This window comes from Kogia breviceps, chromosome 7 (genome assembly GCF_026419965.1).
Source record: "Kogia breviceps isolate mKogBre1 chromosome 7, mKogBre1 haplotype 1, whole genome shotgun sequence".
NCBI lineage: Eukaryota > Metazoa > Chordata > Mammalia > Artiodactyla > Physeteridae > Kogia > Kogia breviceps.
The window spans coordinates 63,586,759-63,610,057 of record NC_081316.1 but is presented as its reverse complement, the minus strand read 5'-3'; the positions used below and the strand labels follow the sequence as shown (position 1 = coordinate 63,610,057).

The window sequence follows — 23,299 nt, the reverse complement described above, 5'->3', positions numbered from 1 at the left end:
TGTGATGTGTCTGTTGGGGCCTCCCTTTCTCATTACACTCACCCCACTGGTCAGAAATTACTTATTTATATACATCTCAGAATCCCCAGGAAGTCCAGGCAGTGGAACAGCATGTGCAAAGGCCCAGATGTAGAGAAGCCCTTGGGGAAAGGGAAGACGAAGTTGGCAAGTCTATTGAAGCCAGACCAGGAAGGGCCTTGAGCCTGACTGGGGAGCAGTGAATGGGGGAGGACGTGGCTGGAACTGCAGGCCCCGAGGGTGATATGGGGAAGAAGCAGAGGTGCTGCCCCCAGCTGAGTCCTCCAGCTCCCCTTCCTTCCCAGGGCCACAATGGCCCCTGACCCTCAGCCCTTCCCCGTGATCAGCCTGAGGCTCTAATGAGCTCCTGGTCTCCAGATTCAGGAATGTGGGCCCTGAGCCAGGTCGGCCTGGCACCAGGCCCTTGGGCTGGTAGGGGTGTGTGCTGTGGAGGCTTGGCCAGTGGCTTCATGTCCTCCAGGACCATGTGGGACCAATGGGCAGCCGTGCCCTGCATCCGCGTTTTTGAGTGTGAGTTATGTATACGTGTGTATGTGAGAAGGCAGGCGTCAGAGCAGGATCAGGATAGACAGTCTTCTGTCCTGGGGCTGGAGGAGTCCCCCTCTAGAGCCCCTTGGCCGGAGAGCCTCTTCAAAAGCCCATCAGAGATGGCCAAGACCAAAAACAGAAGGAAAAGTCACTGTCACTGAGTGTTTGCTGGGTGCCAGGGCCTGGGCTGCAGGCGGGACTGGGTGGATGGGGACATTTGCAGACCCCAGAGGGAGGGCCTGGGCCACTCATAGTTCCCACAGCTGTTTTCCCTCAGGAGGCCTCTGACTTGCTGTCCACCCTCCTCCAACCAGCCCCCCTGAAGGCTGGCCCATCTCGTCTGGCAGCCTCTGCTGGGAGCAGGTATCTGCAGGTGGACCTGGCTCTGCCCACCCCTCACACAGAAAGCACATTTCTGTTACTTCTTTGGTCCTGAATGAAGTCCCAGCTCTGGGGAGCCAGCCAGCCATGCAGCTCCACAGGCAGAGCCCGCAGCCCTGGGCTCATCTTGGGCTTTGCTGTTGATAAATGTGCGCATCCGGGGCACACGCGTCCTTCAGCCTTCCTGAGCCTCAGTTTCCTCATCTGTAAAATGAGGATAAAAACCTTCCTTTCCCAGGATGGTTGTTGTGAAGAAAATGCCACGAGGGGTTCAATCAGAGTGCTTGCCTTTCACCTGCCTACCAGGTCCACCTCCTCCCGCCACCCCTTCCCTGTCCTGAGAGACAGTCCGTCTGCCCGAGCACTTGGTCCCTCTTCTACTGGCTGACTTCTAAGTCCACGCCGTGCCCACGACTCCCTTTGGGACCCTTCCCTCCTCTGCCCACATTGGAGTCTGATCGCATGCCACCTTCTCCTCCTGCCTTCCTGGGGCTTCCTGGTGAGCCCAGAAACGGGGGACAGCCTTCATCCTGCTCCCCACCGCCTCCTCAGCTCCAGCACCAGCCCACGCAGAGATAGAGCTCTGTGCCGAACGAATGAACGATTGTGATTTCACCCTCATTTTGTCCGAGGGGCTGGGGATACAACGCTCAGCCCAACGCTGGACACAGCTCATAAGAGTTTAATGGCCGCGGCGACTACTACTAAAATCGTATCAGTAGTGTTCCTGTGTATGAGAATTTCCCATTCTTTTCTCTCTTTCACTTTACTTGGCATAAATATTTATTTGGGATAAATTCTTTGAGGAGACCTCAGAGAATATGATGTTTCTTGCCCCATGTGTAGAGTGGCCCAGTGTGGGACATTATCAGTGACAGAGACTCACCCATCCCTCCCTCATTCCTTCCATTCATCCATCATGCCAGCCTTTCTGAGCCCCACAGAGTACCAGGCACAGAAAACACCTTCATAGAGCTGTGCTCAGAATCCAAATCTCTTCATTATGAAAAAATGTTATTCATTTGTTGAGGGCTCTAATTCTTCAAAAGTAGCATCCACATTGGTCCTACTATGTGCCGGGTACTCTCTATACCTGATCTCATTTTATTGCCATAAGGCTGTACGGTAGGGATCTTTGTGTTGATCTTGCCGGTGAAGAAACTGAAGCCCAGATACGGTAATTTATTATTATTATTTTTTTCATTTCAGCTATGCTTTTATTTATTTATTTATTTATTTTTTAAACACCTTTATTGGAGTATAATTGCCTTACAATGGTGTATTAGCTTCTGCTGTATAACAAAGTGAATCGGCTATACATATACATATATCCCCATATCTCCTCCCTCTTGCGTCTCCCTCCCACCCTCCCTATCCCACCCCTCTAGGTGGTCACAAAGCACCAAGCTGATCTCCTTGTGCTATGTGGCTGCTTCCCACTAGCTATTTTACATTTGGCAGCGTATATATGTCCCAGATAAGGTAATTTAGACATGAGCTGGGGCAGGTCCAGACAGGATAGGGAGCCATGCTGGTGAGGGGGGCAGCATGCAGGGAGAGGAGACCTTGGGAAGGGGCTGCTGTGTAGGGCACAGGGCTGTGGCACAAGGAGCAGGCACAGGGCTCAGAGGAGGAAGTCAGACTTCCCCTGCTGGGTGGCGTTCGCAGAGCGTGAGCTCCTTCCCAGGGATCCTGTGGTAGGCTGGGCAGACCCATCATGTTGATGGCTTTGGGAGTAGGTGGGGGTGTCTGGAGGTTCCTCGTGTGCCGGAAACCACCTCCCCCAGCCACGTTCTCACTCACCCATCCAGCTAAGTGGCACTCAGCCCCTTTTCTGTACCGGGCTGGGCACAAAGGATGCAGAGATAAATTGACTGCTCCCTGTCCTGGAGGAGTTTCCAGACCAAAGGGGGAGGCAGCTCCGAAACACAGCAAGGGTGCCCATGAGCGGAACTGTGATAGCAGGAGTCCTGGGGGTGGAGTAGGGTGGGAGGGAGCCTGGGGATGGGGGAGGCTTCTGCCCCGGTACAGCAGGGTGGGGTGGTGATGTCAGGGAAGGCTCTGATGCTGTCGTGGTAGCCCCTTACATACAGATGGGGGGCTGTGGTCTCAGGAGGAGGGACTTGCCCCACATTGCAAGGCTATCTGGTGCTTGTGAGAACCCAGAGATCTGTGGTACATGTGACCCGCTTCTTTAGGACCTCAGGGAAGGCTGCTGTGCTTCCGTAAGATGTAATTTCTGGCTCTGTGGTGAGGCCAGTGCAGGGACTAGATGTACTTTGCCCAGATTCCTGGATCAGAGTGAAGTTTGAAGATAAATCTGTGGACTGTTGATAACAGTTGGATTAAGTCTTTTATTAAAATATAATGTTCTTCTTTGTCTGTTGTAACAATTCATGATTTAAAGTCCATTTTGTCTGATATTAGTACAGCCACCTCAGCTCTTTTTTGGTTACTGTTTTCAAGGAGTATATTTTTCTAACCTTTCACTTTCAACCTATTTGTGTCTTTGGATCTAAAGTGAGTCTCTTGTAGATAGCATATAGTTGGATCATGTGTTATTTTTTTAAACCTATTCTGCCGGCCTCTACCTTTTAATTGGAGAGTTAAATTCATTTCCATTTAAAGACTTACTTCTGCCATTTTGCCGTTTTTTTTATATGTCATATCTTTCCCCTGTCGACTCCTCTATAATGACTCTTTTAAAAAAAATTTTATTTATTTATTTATTTATTTATTTTTGGCTGTGTTGGGTCTTTGTTGCTGCACATGGGCTTTCTCTAGTTGTGGTGAGCAGGGCCTACTCTTCGTTGCGGTGCGCTGGCTTCTCATTGCAGTGGCTTCTCTCATTGTGGAGCACGGACTCTAGGCACGTGGGCTTCAGTAGTTGCGGTACGTGGGCTCAGTAGTTGTGGCTCACGGGCTCTAGAGCACAGGCTCAGTAGTTGTGGTGCACGGGCTTAGTTGCTCTGTGGCATGTGGGATCTTCCTGGACCAGGGATCGAACCCGTGACCCCTGCATCGGCAGGCGGATTCTCAACCACTGCGCCACCTGGGAAGCCTGACTTTTTTTTTTTTTTAATTGAAGTATAGTTGATTTACAATGTTGTGTTAGTTTCAGGTGTACAGCAAAGTGATTCAGTTATATACATATATATATATTTTTTCAGATTATTTTCCCTTATAGGTTATTACAAAATATTAAGTATAGTTCCCTGGGTTATACAGTAGGTCCTTATTGGTTATCTATTTTATAAATAGTAGTGGGTATCTGTTAATCCAAAACTCCTAATTTATCCCTCCCTCCATTTCTCCTTTGGTTACCATAGTTAGTTTGTTTTCTATGTCTGTGGGTCTGTTTCTGTTTTGTATTTAAGTTCATTTGTATCTTTTTTTTTTTTTTTTTTAGATTCTACTCTATGATGCCTTCTTTTGTGTTTGATTTTTCCCCCACTCTACTGTTTTAGTTCCCTTCTTATTAATTTCTCTCTCTCTCTCTCTCTCTCTCTCTATATATATATATATATATATATATATATATATTTTTTTTTTTTTTTTTTTTTTTCCTAGTAGTTACTCTGGGGTTTACAATTAACACCTTACATTTATAACAATCTAGTGAGGGTTAACACCAACTTAGCTTCAATAGTATATGAAAACTCTGCTCCTATACAGTTTCATCCCTCTCTCTTTACAGTATTATTGTCAGAAATTACATCTTTATACACTGTATGCCCATTAACATCGATTTATAATTGTTATTTTATGCATTTGTCTTTTAAATCACATAGGAAAAAAGAGAAGTGACAAACCAAAAATAAAAATAAGGCTGGCTCTTATATTTACCTTTGTAGTTACCTTACTGGGTTCTTTATTTCTTTGTATGCCATTGAGTTACTGTCTAGTGCCATTTAATTTTAGCCTGAAGGATTATTTTTGGCATTTCTTGTAGAGCAGGTCTATTAGCTACCATCTTCCTCAGTTTTTGTTTATCTGGGAATGTCTTAGTTTCTCTTTCACTGTTGAAGAATATTCTTGCCACATACAGAAGTCTTGCTGGAAATATGTTTTTTTCCTTTCTGCATTTTAAATATATTATCCTACTGCCTTCTGGTCTCCATGGTTTCTGATGAGAAATCAGCAATTAATCATATTGGAGATCCTTCATATATGATGAGTCACTTCTCTCTCACTGTTTTTAAGATTCTCTTTTTGTCTGTCTTTTGATAGTTTGATTATAATGTGTCTCAGTGAGGATCTTTTTGAGTTTATCCTACCTGGAATTTATTGAGCATTTTAGATGTGTAGATTCATATCTTTCATCAAGTTTGGGGAATTTGGGGTCATTGTTTCTTTGAATATTCTTTCTGCCTCTCTCTCTCTCCTCTCCTTCTGGGATTCCCATTGTGCATATATTGGTCCACTTGATGGTGTCCTGTAGGTTTCTTAGTCTCGGCTCATTTTTCTTAATTTGGTTTGCTGATTCTTCTTTCTGCCCTTTCAAATCTGCTGTTGACCCCTCTAGTGAATTTTTCATATCAGTTATTGTACTTTTCAACTCCAGAACTTCTGTTTGGTCCCTTTTTATAATTCCTGTCTCTTTATTGATAGTCTGTACTTGGTGAGATGTTGTTCTGGTTTCCTTCAGTTCTTTGAGCATATTTAAAACAGTTGATTAAAGTTTTTGTCTATTAAATCCAGTGTCTCGGCTTCCTCAGGGAAAGATTCTATTAATTTCTTTTTTTCCTATGAATGGGCCATATTTTCTTGTTTCTTTGAGAGTCTCATAGGTTTTTTTTTTTTGTTATTGTTGTTGAAAACTGGACATTTTGATTACTATAATGTGATAACTCCAGAAGTCAGATTTTCCCCCTTCCCAGGGTTTGTTGTTGTTGCTTATTGTGAATTGTAGTTTTGTTGAGTGAGTTTTCTAAACTATTTTTTTTGTGTGTGTGTGAAGACTAGATTCTTTGTTGTGTATGGTCACTGAAGTCTCTAAAACTCCTGGGAAAAAAACAAAACAAATTAAAAAAATCTCAGACTTTGCAGGTGGGCCGTGTCTGTGTTGGCGCATGACTTCAATGCTCAGTCAGGACATTTACAACTCTGACTTAGCCTTCACTCCCTGTCTGCATGGAGCTTGAGGTCAGTCAGAGATGAGAGCTTAGGGTTTCTCATGCTTTTTCTGAACATTTGTCCAACCCTGAGTGTGTACGTGGTCTTCTAGATTCCCCAGTATATGCTGAAGCTTATTTAAAGCCCCTTTTCCCTGGTGCATCTCATTCCCCTGCCTTTTTTCCAGGCTTTTTGGAGTGTCTATTATTTGCTCCAACTCATTATTTTTTTCCCCAGGTGGCAGTGGGTAGTTCATTTGCCTTTGGATGTTTCTGACCAATGCCCTCCATAGCTACTTCTCTACCCTGGGGTCCCTAGTTAGGGAATAAAGACAAACCTTTAGCATTATTCCTTCAGGGATCCCCCAGACAGGTTAAAACCATCATCATTATTTGATAACAAGGTCTATTCTGCTCCCTCTGACCCCAACAACCCACACCAGGGATATAGGCTGCCATCCTCAAGGTGGGGGGTGAGGGAGGATGGGTAGGTTAAAGTACCACAAAGCTCTCCTGTGGGGTTTCAGTCATCTTCCTCTTCCTTAAATGTTCAAATGGTTACTGTAAACCTTTGCATATTTTCTAGAGTTCCAGTAAAGTTGACTCTGACAACTTTTGCTATGTTTTTTGGTGTTTCTGTAGATTCTTGGCGGACTTCTCTACTCTTTGCTGACATCACTGGCTGATGACAACTGGCACAGTTATTTCCTGAAAGCTTTTCTGTTCCAGCTTGCTATGTATATTTGGATAGGTCCCTTTGCCCCTTCTGAACTCCAGTCTCCCCATATGTAAAATGGGTGGCCAGAATTGGACCAGATGGTGGTATGGTGGAGGTGATAGCAGCAATATGGGTGTGAGGCATAAAGGGAGTAGAGAAAAGAAGGTAGTGAGGTGTGAGGACCAGGGGGCACATAGCTAAGTGGAGCTTTGGTGGCTAAGTGGGGGCAGGGAAGAGGATGGTGGAGGTGGAGCATTCCTAGCAGAGGACTCAGCATAAGGAAAGGTAGGATGCCCTGTCCTGTATGGCCAGGCAGCAGGAGACAAGGCTGGGGGAGCAGTGAGGCCTGGCTCTGGGAGAGAGTCTGGTGTGATGCCAGAGTGGGTCCCAGGGGTATTAGACCTGCCTCTCAGACCTGGTGTGAGCCACCTGCAGGGAAGGGACCTACTCCTAGGCTTCATCTCAGGGGTGGCCTGGGTGCAGGGTGTTGAGCAGTGGGTTTGGGTTAGGGAGGGCCAGTCTCTCAGTACTTTACTAGGTCTCTCTTAGGGGGCCTCTCTCCATCCACCAGACTTGTTTTACCATCTCTTCCTTCTTACCTCTGCTTCTCTGTGCTTTGCTGTTCTCTTTTCTGGAACACCCTTCTCCCTCATATCTGCCTAAATAATCACAACACCACAACAACATGACTTGCTCAGTTAATAATAACTAACACTCACACAGCATTTGCTCTAACAGGCACCGATCTGAGTGAGTTACACACAACCTGTTTAACCCTCATAAGCACCTAATGACGTACTGTTATCCTGTTAACCGACATATGAGAAAACAAAACCCTCATAAGCACCTAATGACGTACTGTTATCCTGTTAACCGACATATGAGAAAACAAAAGCACATGGGGGTTGAGGAACTTGCCCAAGGTCACACAGCATGTGAATGGCCTTGTCATCATTGAACCCGTGTTGGCTCCAGAGTCCAACCTCATAGCAGCCATGCTATCCTGTCTCTCCAGGGTTAATATGTCCCTTATCTGGTAGTATCATCCTTATCTGTGTCTGGGTCTGTCCACCCCCAGTCTGGAAGCTCTGAGGATGGTGTCCCCTAAGCTTTAGGCTGAGCCTGTGAAGGTTTTTGTTTTCTTAACATTTTAAAAATATTTATTTATTTTTTGGCTGTGTGGGTCTTAGTTGCAACATGCAGGATCTTTTGTTGCGGTGCGTGGGCTTCTCTCTAGTTGTGGTGTGCAGGCTCCAGAGCGCATGGGTTCTGTAGTTGTGGCACATGGGCTCTCTAGTTGTGGCTCTTGGGCTCAGTAGTTGTGGCGTGCTGGCTTAGTTGCCCTGCAGCATGTGGGATCTTAGTTCCTTGACCAGGGATTGAACCCATGTCCCCTGCATTGGAAGGCGGATTCTTAACTACTGGACCACCAGGGGAGTCCCTGTGAAGGTTTTTTAAATAGACAGATGGAAGGATGCCTGGAAGCCCAACTCTAGCACCTCCCTGGGTCTGAGGGTCTGGTTCCTGTTCCCATGGACTCTCCTAGGAGGGTGGGCAGAGGTAGGTGTGCTTGTTCTGGGCTTAACTCTGGAAAGAACCCCTTCTGAGATCAGGGTCCCTGAGAGGGCACAGGAAATGGGTCGGAATCATTGCTGACAGTCAGCTGTGTGCTGGGTGGCAGAGCGCTGGGTCCTTGAGGCTGGAAAAGTGGGGGGCGGGTAGAATGAAGCCCAGGTCCAGAGGGGCAGCTCTGAGTTCTGTGTGAGACATCACTGTCTCCCTCCTTGTCATTCCCTCTACTCCCCGCTGTGGTTTGCTTCTCTAGAACAGAAAGTTGGGTCTTCCAGCATTTCAGACAATGCTGAGGGCCAAAAATGAGACCTTGAAGAGAGAATAGGAGAAAAGAGGGGAGAGGATAAAAATAAGTAGGGAGAGAGAAGAAGGCAGGTGTAGGAGGAGAGTGATAGGGCCTGGGCATTCCACGCCTTCTGGATGGGACAGTGGCCACTGTGGCTTGCGGCCCAGCATGGACCCAAGCTGGCACCCAGTCCTGTGTGGCTGCCAGGACACAGGAGCCCAGCTTGGCGCCCACTGTGGGATAAGCTCTGAGCCATTAGGGGTGACTTGCTGTCCTGGGGAATGAGGGGACACCCCTCCTTTAGGCCTCAGTGCCTCCTCTTTGACCTGGAGATCACCAGCTCGCTGGCCTCAGAGGCTGGGTGAGGGCCAGAGACTGACTCTTCCAGGGCTTTCTCCATAAAGTCCCCTCCCAACCTTAAGGCTTTTATCTGCCCTCACTCCCCAGAGGCAGCCAGTGGGCCAGAAAGATCTTTGACGCACCTCCCCTTTAGTCTTAAAAAATTTACGAAGTTTATTGTGTTCCACTCCATAACATCCCCACGTTTCTTTCCGTAGAAAACATACTGATTTTCTCCAAAACTGCGGTCAAGGTGAGGTTCCAGGTGCTTCGTTTTTGCCGAGGCCCTGCAGCTCGGCTCCTGGGTGCTGCTTGCTGAGGTCCTGGTGAGGCGGGCCCGGAATCCCCGACGATGTTGGGTGCTGGGGTCACGCCAGGATGGGAGGGGGCTGGGGCGGCGCGGGCGCCCCCTCCTCGTTCCCGCCCGCGGGCGTCACCTAAGCCGCCGTTGCCATGGGCCCGCGGCAGATGGCCGGGTTTAGGGTTCCCCGGCGGGCGGCGCGCACGGGATTAGGTGAATTAGGGAGCTCGAGACGTGCTGCCACCGTAGCCGCCGCTAGGTCCTCCGCGCCATGGAGCCGCCTGCCCATCCCGCAGACTCCGCCAACCCCACGGACGCCGCTGACCCCGGCGACCCTGCCGAGGCGCGCGCCAAGCAGCCGGGCAAGTGGGCGCTGGTGCGTAGCCTGAACCAGGCGTTGAAGACGTACGCGGTCCTGCCGGTGAGGCCCGGGTCGGGAGAGGGAGGACGCGCCCCGCGGACCCGGTCCTGGGCCTCGGTTTCCCCGCCTGTCTGGAGCCAGGCGGGCCGCAGGGTCGGAAAGCCCCAGGGTGCACGCACACCTGAGCCCTCTGGTGCCGCGCGGTCCTAGACGCCCGGCGGGAACTTGGCCCCCCGCTGCCCCTGCCTGTGCGGGGAGCTTGTGCAGCTGGAGAACCGGAGGTGGATGGGCCAGCGCTGGGAAGGGGCTTCCCTGCCCTTGCCCGGGTCCAGAGCAGGGAGTGACTCCAGGTGCACGGAGGGGGCTCGGGGAGACGTTTGTGGACTCGCTGACCGGCTGGTAGAAGGAAAGCATGGCCCGTGGGTCCCCTCCTCCACCGAAGATTAGCAACCAGACACTTCCTTGTTCACTGGCACCCCTGGCAAGTCAGTTGGCCCATCTTTCTCACCTGTGAAAATGGGGCTAATATAACCAATGTCCTGGAGTGACTATGAGGATAAGTGAGGGTGGGGGCAGTGTCCTGAGACATACTCCTTTTCATTGCACAAACGGGGACTGAACCTCGGGGACTGAACCTCAGGCCCTGCCCCAGAGGATGAAAGAGACATATAAGGCTAAGGCCCTGCAGGGAGTTGATATTGATCTGATCCTGGGCTCATGCCTAGGAGGGAAGGTGGGTGGACATCAAGGACAACTTCCCTTTGCATGGGTCTCTCATCTTCACAAGCACTGACTCCTTTCCTGTTAAGGCTGTTGAACTCTAAGCCTCAGAGAGACTGAAAGACTTAACCCAGAGTCACACAGCGTTAGTGGCAGAACTGGGACCTGAACCCAGAACTCTTTACCTGGTGTTCATTGTGGATGGGGGCCAGCTTCCCTGGAGGAAGCCCCCACTAGGGTTGTGGGGTACCCTTGAGAACATTTAGGCAAATCCATCTAGGAACTCACCGTTCTGGGGCTGGGAACCACTCAACTGACAGCAGAGAAGCTGGAACTTGCCCCAGGTTACACAGCCACACAGAGGCAGGTGTCTACACAAATGGAACTTTTGATTCCGGGTGAGGTCCCTAGTGGGGCACCCCTCACAGTGGGGTGGTAGGAATGGGGCCAGATATAGTCATGGGCTGCCTGGAATACAGCTGTGAGGAAGGGCTGGTGGGGTTAGACCTGAGCCCAGTGCCCCTTTCCTCTCCTCCCTCCTCCTGCCCCTCAAAAAAGTGTCATGTTCTTTTACATCTTCCTTCCTCTGCTCCTTCCTTCACCCATCCAGCGATTCCTGACCTACCCTGTTTTGGGTTCGGGCTCTGCCCTGCAGATGCTCATAGTCTCATCAATCACTGATTTGATGAGTGACTATGGCCAAATCCCTTCCTCTCTTTTGGCCTCAGTTTCCTCATCTGTAAAATGGGGACCCTTACAACCTAGCTGCATTCTGATGCCCCAAGTACTTTCCATGGGACCATGGGAACTGTCCCCCTCAGAGGTTCTCAGGCCCCTGATTCCTCCCTGAAGCCTCTCAGCTGCCATTTTAGCCTCTTTCCTCGAGTTCAGACCAAGAGAAGAGAAAGTTAAGTCACCACCCTCCTGGTGACAGTCCTTGGCTAGGAGGGTTCTAGACATTTCTGTTTGCTTTGCTGCCCTTAGCTGGAGCTTCCAGTTTGCCTTTTGGGTCCACGAACCATCTCCAGCCAGGGACCGTATCAGTGCTTCCTGTTCTGCTTGCAGAGCTGGGTTCAGGATGGGGCCCAGGGGATGTAGGGAGAGAGCACTGAATTTGAGCTTGCCAGGCTTGGGCTTCATTCCCGGCTCTACCACAAAACACCCACGTGACCTTGGGCATGTTTCTTGACCTCTTTTGAGGAGATGAAGTAGAGAGAGAATCCCCTGCCTAAGCATTGTCATAAGGTTCAATGAGACAGTTAATTACAGGGAAGCATGTAAGTCACTACCTGGCCTGTTGCAGGGGTATTGAGTTTGCATAGAGCGATGTCCAGGTACCACTACCTGCCACCGCTGGCCTCTGGGAATCGGGTCTTCTCGCTCTTTCTCTCTCTCACACACGACCTCTGTCACGTGCTCCCTCTTACCTAGTCACACACATGCTCACATACATACTGTTTCACATTCTCATTCTCTATCTCACTGAGAGAAAAACTATTTCTCTATGTTTGGTTCTGGGGAGTCACCAATGGAAGACTCAGACCAGCCCTGCCCTCAGGGGGCTGCAGGCTAGTGGGGAGATGACCCAGAGTGGTGCTGGCTGTTAAGGGGCAAGCCCAGGGGCCCCGAAGACTGGAGGAGAGCCTGTGTTCTTTACACAACACCCAGGGGAAGTTTTGAAAATGTAAATCCATCATGCCATTCTCTCCTGCTTTAAAACCTTCCAGTGGCTACTTGTCCTACTTAAAAGAAAGTCCAACTTCTGTCCATGGCTCCCAGGGCCCTGTGTGCCCTGGTGCTGCCCATATCCTCCAAGCGCCCCCTCATCTAGCTCCAACCTGGGCCTGCCCTTACTAGGCCCTCTGCTTTCCCGTCTGTTCACTGCTCTGTCCCCAGGGTCTGGAGTGAAACTGGCCCACAGCGGGCTCTCCACAGATATGTACTGAATGAATGAACTAACTCTTCAGGTATTGGGGAGGAGGAGGAGGAAGCTGGGGCAGTGAGGAGTGTGGCAGGAAGCACAGCTTGGACTTGGGGCTAAAGCAGTCGTGAGGATTAAATGGGACAGTCTATGGGAAGCAGTCATGCAGCCTGGGCACACAGTAGATGCTCAGCAAACACATGAGTTCTCCTCCCATCCCAGAGGCTCTCCAATTTTTCTTACTTTTTCTGGGAGAAAGCTTGGGTTTGAAGCTAGCCTGTTTCTAACTTGTGCTAACCTCCCATGAAGTGAAGGCCCATAATGGCAGCTGTGGCTGAAAAGTAGTTGGTTCTGATGGGAACAGGAGGAGGCTGAAACAGTGAAGAGTTGGCCTTGGGGCTCACCAAGCCCACGCCTCACTGAGGCATGTGGAAACCGAAGCTCAAAGAGGTCAGCGATTTACTGGAGGCCAAGTGGGTCCTGGATCCCAGTCTCATAGCCCAGAGCTGTTTCCCCTGGGCCATCCCCATAGGCTTATTTCATCGTGAATCAGTTTTAGCAGCTGTTATGCTTTTAACTGCCGCTTGATAGGAAGTTATATTTTTATTAGGATGTCTAGGTTCTCTTATCCTTCTGGGGAACTTGGGAACCACCCCAAAAGGATACTCTTATTAAGATTGGAATAAAATTCAAACTTTTACCTCCAGACCAACGAGAGTCTATGAGTCCTGAATCTTGCCCACCTCTCTCTCTCATCAGGTCCTGCAACAACCACCTCTTTGCGGTTCCTTCCTGCCTCAGGGCCTTTGCACTTATCATTTCCGCTGCCCAGATTTCTACCCTTGCTCTTTCCTAGCCTGACTGCTTTTCGCCCTTCAGGTCTCAGCTCAGAGGTTTCCTTCATAGAGTGGCTTCCCAGGAGAATGAGTCTCCAGTTGGCTGGCTCTGTCTTTCTCCAGCATTGGTGTGCCCACTTCCATCACAGCACTACCGCCATCCCAAGTGACCGTGTACTTGCTCAGTTGTTTGTTTTCTGTCTCCTCCCAACTAGAATGTGGACTCCATGCTCACTGCTCAATCCCCAGCATTTAGATCCATCAGTGCCTTGTACCCAGTAGGTGCTCAGTACATGCATGTTGAATGCATCAGTGCTGAAAGTGGTTGTTCTAAGTCCATTTTCTGACTCTGGGTTGTAGATTTGGCTTCTGTGAACCCTTACTGAGCGTGTAGTGGGAGCCAGGCCCTGTGCTGAACTCTGCAGGGGACACAAATATAATGCTCCCCGGCCCCAGATCGGGATGTCCCCACAAGCCAGGAGATAGTGTGGCTGAGAGTGATGCCCACATATATCATGGGGCCCCAGCACAGAGCAGCTTTGCTGCAGGGAAGTTATAACTTTGACTGTGGGTGTTGACTGAGGAGGTGACAGAGGCTGTTTGAATGTCCTGGGGGTACGCCTCCATTAGGACAGAGGGAAAGTGTTTCTGCCTAAACCTCAATGAGTCTGCTGTACATGTGTGGGATGTAGAGTCTTGGGGAGAGGTAAGGGCTTTGGACTTCGGCTTGAAGCTTCCCAGCTGTGTGGTCTTGGCTCTTCCCCTCTCTGAGCCTCTGCTTACTCATTATAAATTGGGGACAGTAACAGCTGCCCCAGAGGAGGGATTGATGACACTGCATAGTGCCCAGCCCAGGACCTGGCACCATGGCTTCCACAGGGCCAGTTCCCTTTTCTTCCCTCTTCTGTGGTTGGCACAAGAGCCTCTGGTGGTGGAGGGGTGGGCACAGGACTGCTTAGAAGGAGTACCTGATCACCGTCCCTGCTCACCTGGCCTGGGACTCTCTCACCCGCAGGGGGACTATGTCTGGATGGACCTGAGATCCGGGCGGGAGTTTGATGTGCCCATCGGGGCAGTGGTGAAGCTCTGTGACTCTGGGCAGATCCAGGTGGTGGACGATGAAGGCAATGTGAGTAACCCGTTGCCACCCTGCCCCCAGGCCTTGCGGGGGGACACAGGCTGACAGGTGACCTGAAGCAGGGGCCCAGCAGTGACCTGCCTCAGGGGGGTGGAGGCAGTGCCTGTGCCCTGCCTCTGCCTCTCAGAACCCCCTTCCCCCATGGAGCTTTCCCCATCACCCCTGTGGGAGGGAACCTCCCCTTCTGCCCCAGGCTACCTGTTCTAGTCCCACCAGCACTTCAGTCCATTCTGCCTGGTATTAGAAATGTGTGTCTGTGTGGGCATACCGGTGTGTACAGTGGGGCAGGGGGTGGCACCGGGCTGGGAGCTCCTCAGGTACAAGGGTGCTTTCGGGTCAGACAGACTGGATTCAAATCCCATCCTGCCCACTTGCTAGCTATGCAACCTTGGCCAAATCTCTTTCCCTTCTGAACCTCAGTTTCTCCTTCTGAACCCTCACAGGGTTATTGATTCATATGTGAGATCACACGTGAATGCCTCAGAAGAGGGTGAGGTAGTCTGAAAATGCCCGCTCTCGTGCTGTGGGCTTATGGCATCACACGAATTCATTGTCCACCCTGATGCTGCCCTGGAATTAGTCTAACAGTTGAACCCTTTATCTCTTGTGGCCCTGAAGGAAAGGGACACAGGAAGTGTAAGTTTGATAGACAGTGAGAATGGGGCCTTGGGGAGGGAAGAAAAGGTCTTAAGTCAGGGTCCTGCCTTAGGTGGCCCTGATGAGGGCCCAGAGGGGAAGCCTGGGATCTCTGGACATGTGTGCATGTGCATGGCATGTGTGTATGTGGCAGGGGCACATGTACTACATGTGCTACATACAGCACATGTACAGCTTAGTGGGGACATGGAGGACCAGGGAGATTAGGTTCCACTGTAATTTGGGTTGTTCCTGATGCTGTGGCCGGCGCTGGGGGCATAGAGACAGTCCCCATCTTAGCCTCTTAGTTTGATGGGGGTGAAAGAGGGTGCAGTGGCTTGGAGAAGAAGGCTCTGTTGAGGGCCAGGGGAGGGCTCAGGACCCTGGAGGCCTGGTACTGAACGTGGAGGAGGCAGGGGCATCACTGTTATCCCTGCAGCCCCCAGGGACACCCGCCTTGGGGTTTGCAAAGCTCTTTGACCCAAGTTCTATCTTTAGGTCCTCACAGTGTCCGTGAAAGGCAGGGAGGACAGAAACTGTTACCCCAAGGGGAAACTGGAGTCCAGAGAGGGACCCTGAGGATGAGTCACACAGCTAGTGAGTGATGGTGCTGGGGTCAGGATCCAGGGCCTCTGGGTTCTCTGTGGGTGTTTCCTCTCCCAGCATCTCAGTGGCAACTTTGGAGCTCAGGTTCTGTTAACCACACTCTTGTCCCCTGAGCTTTAGAAATGGAGTGCCTGCAACGTCATTCCAGAGGCTCCAGTTCCAGGGCCTTCTAGGAAGCCCCTGTGAGGTTGAAGCCTCAGAAGGGGGGCACGGATTTGGCTGGCAGCACACACAGGCCCACGAACTAGCCTGGACCCCCCGGGTGGGGCCCAGGGACTCTGCCTGTAAGCTTGAATTTCATCTGGGTCATGTTGCATGTCAGATGGTGTCCCATAACTGTGTCACCGGATCCCAGAGGTCCCCTCCCACTTGCCCCCTGAGAACGGGGGCTGCAGAGGGGGGAGGGAGGTGGCTGGCTGGCTGGAGCAGGTTAGGGGCTGGGTTTGCTTCAGTGGCATTGGGCCCCTAGTGCCTTCTGGCCTCCCCTTTTCACCAGCCTTTCCTACTCCCACTACCTCCCCCCACCCCACCTCCAGGCCATCATCTTTGACCCCTCTGTCTGCCCACAGACTCCCTCAGCTTGAGGGCAGGGACCAGGTGAATCACATCTGGTTCCCCAGAGCACAACAAAAGGTTTCCCAGAGAAGGTCCTCTGTAAAGACTTGCTGAATGAATGAAAGGTCATGGCTCCAGTCCTCACTGGGGTCCTAATGCTCTGCTTTTGTCCAAGCTGTTCTCACTGCCACATGTAGCCCTCCTTCCCTTCCTCTACAGAGCATGTGGTCCCTGCCTCTCTGAGCTCAGTGCCAGGCCAGCTCTTTCCCAAATGTGCCCCCAGGCCCTAGAATTGGCCATGTTCCCTCTCTGTCTCTCGTTGGTATGCCTTCAGGGCCAGGCCTCAGTTTCTGCCCTGGTTACACTTTGGTTTGTGCTGTAGGTGTCTGTGGACATTGACCTGAGCGCTGCTGACCTCAGCTGGGCGACCTTCCATGCAGGAAAGGGGTGGGGAAAGGCTCAGCTCTGCCATTTAACCGAGCACGCCACTTTACCTCTCCAACGTGACTCCTCACTGTAAAACGGAACTGGTAATTCCATGATGAGATGTTAAGAGAAACAAATAAGAACGTACATCTCTTTTTCAACAAAAACTAGAAAACATTAAAGTGATAATACCCAGCACTGGTTGAGCAATTATCAGGCACCAGTGCTTTTTAGACCTGGCAGGAGTGAAACAGAGGTTGGCCATTATTGTATCAATTAACCCTCCCAACATCTCCAAGAAAAAGGGATTGTTAATCTCATTCCCATTTCACAGATGAGGTTGTAGAGGTTCAGGAAAGCAAAATGATGTGCACAGGGCTACAGGTCTTGCAGTGGCTGAGCCACCTCTTACCTCTGTGCTGAAGTGTCTTGGGGAGGAATTATGGGACCAGAGGTTGGGGTCGAGAGGGGAAGGCAGACAGCCTGCCCAATGTCCTCTCCCCTCTGGCCCAATCCAGGGCTTAGGACCGAGTCAGGGAAAGGGAATTTTCCAATTGGATCAGTTTTTATCAAGAAATAGGGTGGGAGAGAGGAATGTTCCACACGGGATTGGAAAGTCCAGGCAGGTTCTTTGATCTCACCACCCGGTGCATTCATGTCAGGGCTGTCTGAAGGCCTGACCTGGAATGTAATGCCCTGGCCCAGGAGGTGCGATGAAATGCCAGGGAAACTGGAGTCATGATCAATTGCTGGCCTGCCCCTCACCTCTCTGAGGGCCATGGTCCTCTGATCCTATTTTCTCATGTGATGTGAGGGGGCTGGAATAGGGGACTTCTGGGGTCTCTCCGTGACTAGGACTCTGCTTTTAATTCAGACTTGGTTCCTAGCAGTCACCAGCCGGCCATCTGTCTCATCGGGGATTCCCTGCCACGTCATTTGTGCCTGGCCCCTGTATGAGGCACTGTAAACCAGGGGTATAGCAGACGTGGAACCAGCCTTGGGGAAAATTGAGGGGTCAGGGCCAGAATTGCGCTCCAACAGTGGCAGTGGCCATTGCCTTGCAATGGGAGACACAGGGTATGTGGGAGCCCAGAGGAGGCACCGATCCCAGCATGGGGAGCCAGTCAGCTCTCTGCCTGGTCCTGAGGCTCCCAGGGTTCCGGCATTTGGGAGCAAGGAGGGGGCCCCAGAGGGCTTTGGAGGCTTGACTCAGGTTGTAGCCACACTGCAGAGCACAGGAGAGATTCTCACTTCGCTGAGAAGCTGGGACCGTGAGTAGGGGGTGCTGGAGACCACCTGGGGGAGGTCAGAGGAAACTACGGCTTTGCAAGCTTGTTGAAAGAACAAAGGCTATGGCCCAGATGTGCAACCATCTGCCACCCGTGGCAGCAGGAAATATTGCACTATCTGGATAATTTTTGTACATTTGTTTATCGGAGTTTGGATTTGAAGCCAAGTCTGTCTAACTGCAGTGATTACACTTTCCACTCCATCCTGTAAGGTGACTGGAGAGAATAATCCCCTTTATGACAGCCTTAAGGTAGGGCCAAAATCCCTGCCGTGTCCACCTCTTAGGTCTGCAGAGAGAATCCCCTAAGAGGAGAAAGCGTGGTCCACGAAGGGTAGGGGTGGGCGCTAACATCCTCATAGATGGTAGAAATGATGGTGTTTGGCTGCAGGAGAGGCCCTTATGGGGTCGCAGATACCCGGGGTTCCTGTCCCTCCGGACTCGTCCCCTAGCAAAGTGCAGCCAGGAGAACGCAGCTAGCTTACGTTAGCCACTGTGCCTCCCCGCAGGAACACTGGATCTCCCCGCAGAACGCCAGGCACATCAAGCCCATGCACCCCACGTCTGTCCACGGCGTGGAGGACATGATCCGCTTGGGGGACCTCAACGAAGCTGGCATCCTGCGCAACCTGCTCATTAGATACCGAGACCATCTCATCTACGTGAGTGCCGCCTGCCTGCCAGCAGCCCCGCCCACTTTCAGTCCCTCTGACTTGCAGCCAGCCCTGCCCAGCCTCTGCAGCTGGCCACTGGGGACCAGGGACTCAGCCCATGCCCACAGCCGCTCGGCTCATCCTCTCTTTTGGGCTGTGGCTTGTGTGGTCTGTGATTGGAGAACGGGGAGGTTTTTTCCAAAGGTTCATGTGCCTCCGTAGGGCTGAAACCGCTGGGAGGCCAGACCAGGGAGGGGATGGTGACAGGCTCAGTGCTTTGCCCAGAGATGGGGGAGCTGCTGCTCTCCCTGGGTTTGCTGTGGGGTCAGGACCTGCCACGGGTCCTCAAGGTCAAGAGAGGATGGGTTGGAAGTCTGTGTCCTCTTGAAGGGGATAGAGGATGGACATGCTCCTTGATCCCCCAAACCCTTGAAAATTAGAACCAGTCATACACACACCCCACACTTCCCCACCTTGAAACTCAAGAGGACAAATAAAGAGCATCTCACTCAGCCAGGAGTGAGCTGATCCCAAGAGGTGAGCTCAGAGACCATCAGAACAAGAAGGGCCCATCAAGATCATTTAGTCTAGAGATTCTCACACTTTCTGGCCTCAGGAATGCTTTAGGTTCTTAAAAATTATTGAAGACCTCAAAGAGCTTTTGTTTATGGGGGTTATATCTATTGATATTTAACATTAGAAATTATAACTGAGACATTTAAAAATAACCACAAAATATCCATTACAGGATAAAGTATTTTTATAAAAAATAAATATATTTGCCAACATAAAACAATTAGTAAGAAGAGGGGCATTGTTTTACATTTTTTTCAAATATTTTTAGTATCTGACTTAATAGAGACAACTCGATTCTCATATCTGCTTCACATCCAGACTGATGTGATGTTGTTTTGACTGAAGTGTATGAAGAAAATCTGGCCTTACAGATATGGAGGTGGAAAAGACAAGACCTTATGGACTTCCTGAAAGGGTCTCTGGGACCCTCAGGGGTCTTTGGACCACACTCTGAGAACTGCTGACCTAGTCCCATTTTACAGACAGGGAAACTGAGGCTCTATAAGGCTTAGCCAGGCCCAGAGCTGTGTGCCCAAGCAGCTCATGGGCGAAGGAAGCTGTGGGTGTACAACAAGGAGAGAGCAGGAGGGAGCCCCCTGAGCCAGGTCCCCAGGCTGGGCATGCTCAGGGGAGGTGTGGGGTGATAAGTGCCTGAGAGAGGTGCAGAGCTGGTTCCGCAGGGCCTGTAGGAGTGAGGTCTCACTCCCAGGCCACTTCCTGACTGCTGGTGGAGATGGCGTTCAGGAAGGGGTACTGTATGAACAGAAGGCCTGAGGCAGGACCGCGCCAAGTAAGTGATTTGTCAGGGCTGTGAAGGGGAGCCAGTGAGACAGAACTGTGAGAGTCTGAGGGAGCCTGAGGAAGCACAAGGAACTCTCGGGCCCTCGGAAGTCCTGGAATTGTGGTGCCTCAGCTGCTCGGGAGGCCCTCTGCCAGCCTCCCCACTCTGGGTCCTTCTGCAGCTTTAAGCTCCCAAGAAGAGGCTGCGCTTGGGCCCTTGACCTACGTTGATTGCATAGGCACAGCAAGCAGCTTTCTCAGGGAGCCCCTTAGTACCGACAAAGCTCCTCTCACTCCTTTCCTCATCCAGGGGGCAGGGCACAATGGCACCTCCAGATGTGAGCAGTGTCACCTAGACAATGGGGGGTGGGCAGCTAGGACTTGAGCCCAGGCCAGAGATATCCCATGGGACCCACTGGTGTCTGCGCCCCAGTTCTTGGCGGTTCCCTCCTCCCTCCTCTCTCTGGACAGCAGGTGGACACAGGAGGGTCCTGGGGCTCTCCATGGCCATCCACCCAGGCCTGGGTGGAATCTGACACTTGGGTCTGAGGGTGAGTGGGAGCCTGCCCAGGGAGGCCACTGTAGAGCTGATGTCCTGACACAATCTCCTTTCGGGGGTGAGCTTCACAGGGGGGAGCTGTTTACACCAGGGACCCCGCGGACAATGTCTAAGAATAATTCAGAGGCATGTAGTTGGTTATTTTGTGCATAGTCTAGTGATTTTGCCGGAAAACTGGTTCTTTGTAAGTGAGGGAGTCGGTTGGTGGACTGAATCAAAGAACAAAGGCAAAAACAGGATTCAAATGGGAGAGGGGAGGAAAAGACTTCAGACAGTCCGAGATCAGTGAATCTTGTTTGTGAAGTTTTGAGGGTAGACTGATTAGCTGGCAGCTGGCAGAGAAATCAGCCTGAACGTTAGGCCTTACCTAGGTTGACTGTGGGATCAAAGAAAAGAATTCTAGAGGTTTGTGGATTCTCCAGAGAACGCTGAGATCTGCACCATTTGCCTCATTAGAAGTTTCGCTAGTAGCCTTTCTGACTGATTTTTGGGTGAGGGTGGGGAGGGCATGGGGTGGAGCCCACACGAGGTGTCTGAGCTGTCTTTCTCGTTCAGAGACTCATGGCTGGAAATCAAGTCATGGCACCTGGAAGGTGCCCACCTTGGATAGTCTGTGGGCCTAAGATGCTGGGTGTCTGTTGGTCTGGGGAGCTCTGCTCCAGAATTGTAGGGCTCAAGAAGGTTTCCTTGACTTGCCGACTCTATGATTCTGTGACGGGGTGCATGAAGTAGGATTAGAGCAGGGCTTTGAAGAAGCAGCTAGGCCCTTGTCCCACCCAGAAACCATACCTGTCCCTAACCATGGCAACCCCTGGTCACTTCATGGCTTGGGTTACCCTGGGCACACCCCCATGCACCCAGGATTTCCTCAGATTACCACGGCCACTCACAGCCTTGGGCCCGGAGGACGCTCTGTCCCTGACTGTCTGCCCAGGCCTTGCCTGCTCCAGCTGGCCTGCCCCCAGGAGCGTGAGGGACAGCACCCCAGGGCCATAAGCCAGCCCGAGGCACCCTACATGGGGCAGAGCCCTCAGAGGACACCTAGCAACCTCTCATTGGGTGGTCCCAGAGGCCAGGGGTCGTCCCTGGGTCTTGCGGGCAACAGGTGGCAGGGCTGATGCTGAACACGGGCTGGAGCCCTGGTCTGGGAGCTGGGGGGCCTGGATCCAGGTCTTGACAGGTTGCCTTTAGGGAGTCCCTACCCATTTCGGGTCTCAGCCATCCCTTTGGCACAATGGGGTGGGTGCCTCTGTGATACTGGGAAGGTATATGTGTCTAAGGTGTATGTCTTGTTCTCCATGGCCTGCTAAGGGAGAGGTCCCAGGGCTAGCAGGCCCGGAGGCTTCCTGGAGGAGGTGGATTCCTACCATATCTCCTGGGGTGTGTCTCTGGCCCAAGAGAGGCTCCTTGATCTCCACCTGGGGACTTGGGGGCCCCTAGGGACCTGTGTGCTATGTCCTTAGCTTGGGAATAATCCTTATCTCTTCCCTACTCCAGCCCATGGGCCCACAGGACAGGCTTTATTACTGGAGACTTGAGAAGAGGCCTGTGCTGGGTAGTTGGACATTAACTCTCAGCTGACCATGAACCCTTGGAGAGACAGAGCCAGAGGGCCTCAGGGAGCAGTGCCTAGAACCTCAGGGGACGGATGAGTGCTAAGGCCCAGAGAAAGGCAGGACGGGCCTGAGTCTCATTGTCAGCAGTGGCCAAGCCCCTCACTTCTTTTACCTCCCCCACTGCCAGCTCCACAGTCTCGCAGGTGAATTCCTGGGATTTGGGGGAGCCCAGGTGGGGAGGCGAGAGCTGGGGTTCTGGGGCCAGGGTTCCCCCTTCATCGCACTCCCTGCTTATCTGCTGTGTGACCTTGGCAAGTCCCGCCCCTTCTCGGAGGCTCAGTTCTCCCATAGGAGAAGGGGGGCATCATGAATACACCTCACAGTGGCCTTCTGACAGTGCAGGGAGAGATGGCCTGGAAGCTGCAAAGTCCTGCGCCCAACAGGGATCTTCCTGACAGGTGGTGTGTCCTTGTTCTTCTGCTGGGCCGGGTCCTCTCGCTGAAGGAAAAGGCTTCGTTTTTATTATTTAGTTTGAAATGGGTATATGTGCTACAGATTGGAAAATATTCCTTCTGCCACAGAGATAACCACTGCTACTAACTTCTTATCTATCCTCTAAGAGAAAGACTATATATATATGATATATATGATATTAAATTATATATATATATATATATATATATAATTAAACATTTTTTCTACACAAATGATAGCATTTCTCCTCACACTTGTGTGCTTTTTCCACTAGCTCCAGCCCCGGGCCATCTTTCCTGTCAGCATAGGCAGGCCTGCCACAGTGTTGCTGACAGGCCTGTCCCCTCAGCTCCTTTTCTTGCTGTTTCCTGTGGACAGCAGTGAATTTCTTCTCCGTCCATTAATTCAGTGACTCATTCGTTCACTTGCCAAACGTTTGCTGAGCGTGTCCTACGCACCATGCACAGTATTGGGCCTCAGGTAGAGAGAGGAGTGAGGCTGGGGGCGGGGCAGAGGCCTGGAACCAGAATTATGGAGGAGTCGGGGGCCCAGTGAAGGGGACCATGGAGGCTGTGGTGGGTCACACAGGAGGGTGCCTGGCTTCCTGCGTGGGGAGCGCTCATCTCCGTTTGGACCTGAAGGATGAGCAGGCATTAGCTGGCGAGGGGGCGGGGGATGGAGCGTGGTGCTTTTAACAGAAGGTTTAATATGGAGGGAGCCTCTGGCTGTGGGATGCAGCTAATGAGGGCCAGGGCTTGCGGAGGTCTTGTGGGCAGGGAAAGGATATTGACTTTGTCCTGAGGCCATGGGGAATCTCCTGAGGGTTTTCAGGCTGGGGATGACACAGTCTGATTTTCAAAGCGCCGACTCTGGTTCCCGGTGGAGGACAGATTGTAGCGGGCAGTGTGGAAGCTGGGAGCCCAGAGGGGAGGCGCC

General features: G+C 51.6%; 1 protein-coding gene across 1 annotated transcript in view; it reads left to right on the top strand.

The window, feature by feature from the left end:
* The window catches only part of MYO7A (myosin VIIA), a 99,394-nt gene that overhangs the window by 2,311 nt on the left and 73,784 nt on the right, over positions 1-23,299 (top strand). Inside the window, exons 3-4 of the mRNA XM_059068299.2 lie at positions 14,132-14,245; positions 18,275-18,427. Of these exons, the coding sequence (XP_058924282.1) occupies positions 14,132-14,245; positions 18,275-18,427 (267 nt within the window). The remainder of the gene's footprint in view (positions 1-14,131; positions 14,246-18,274; positions 18,428-23,299) is intronic.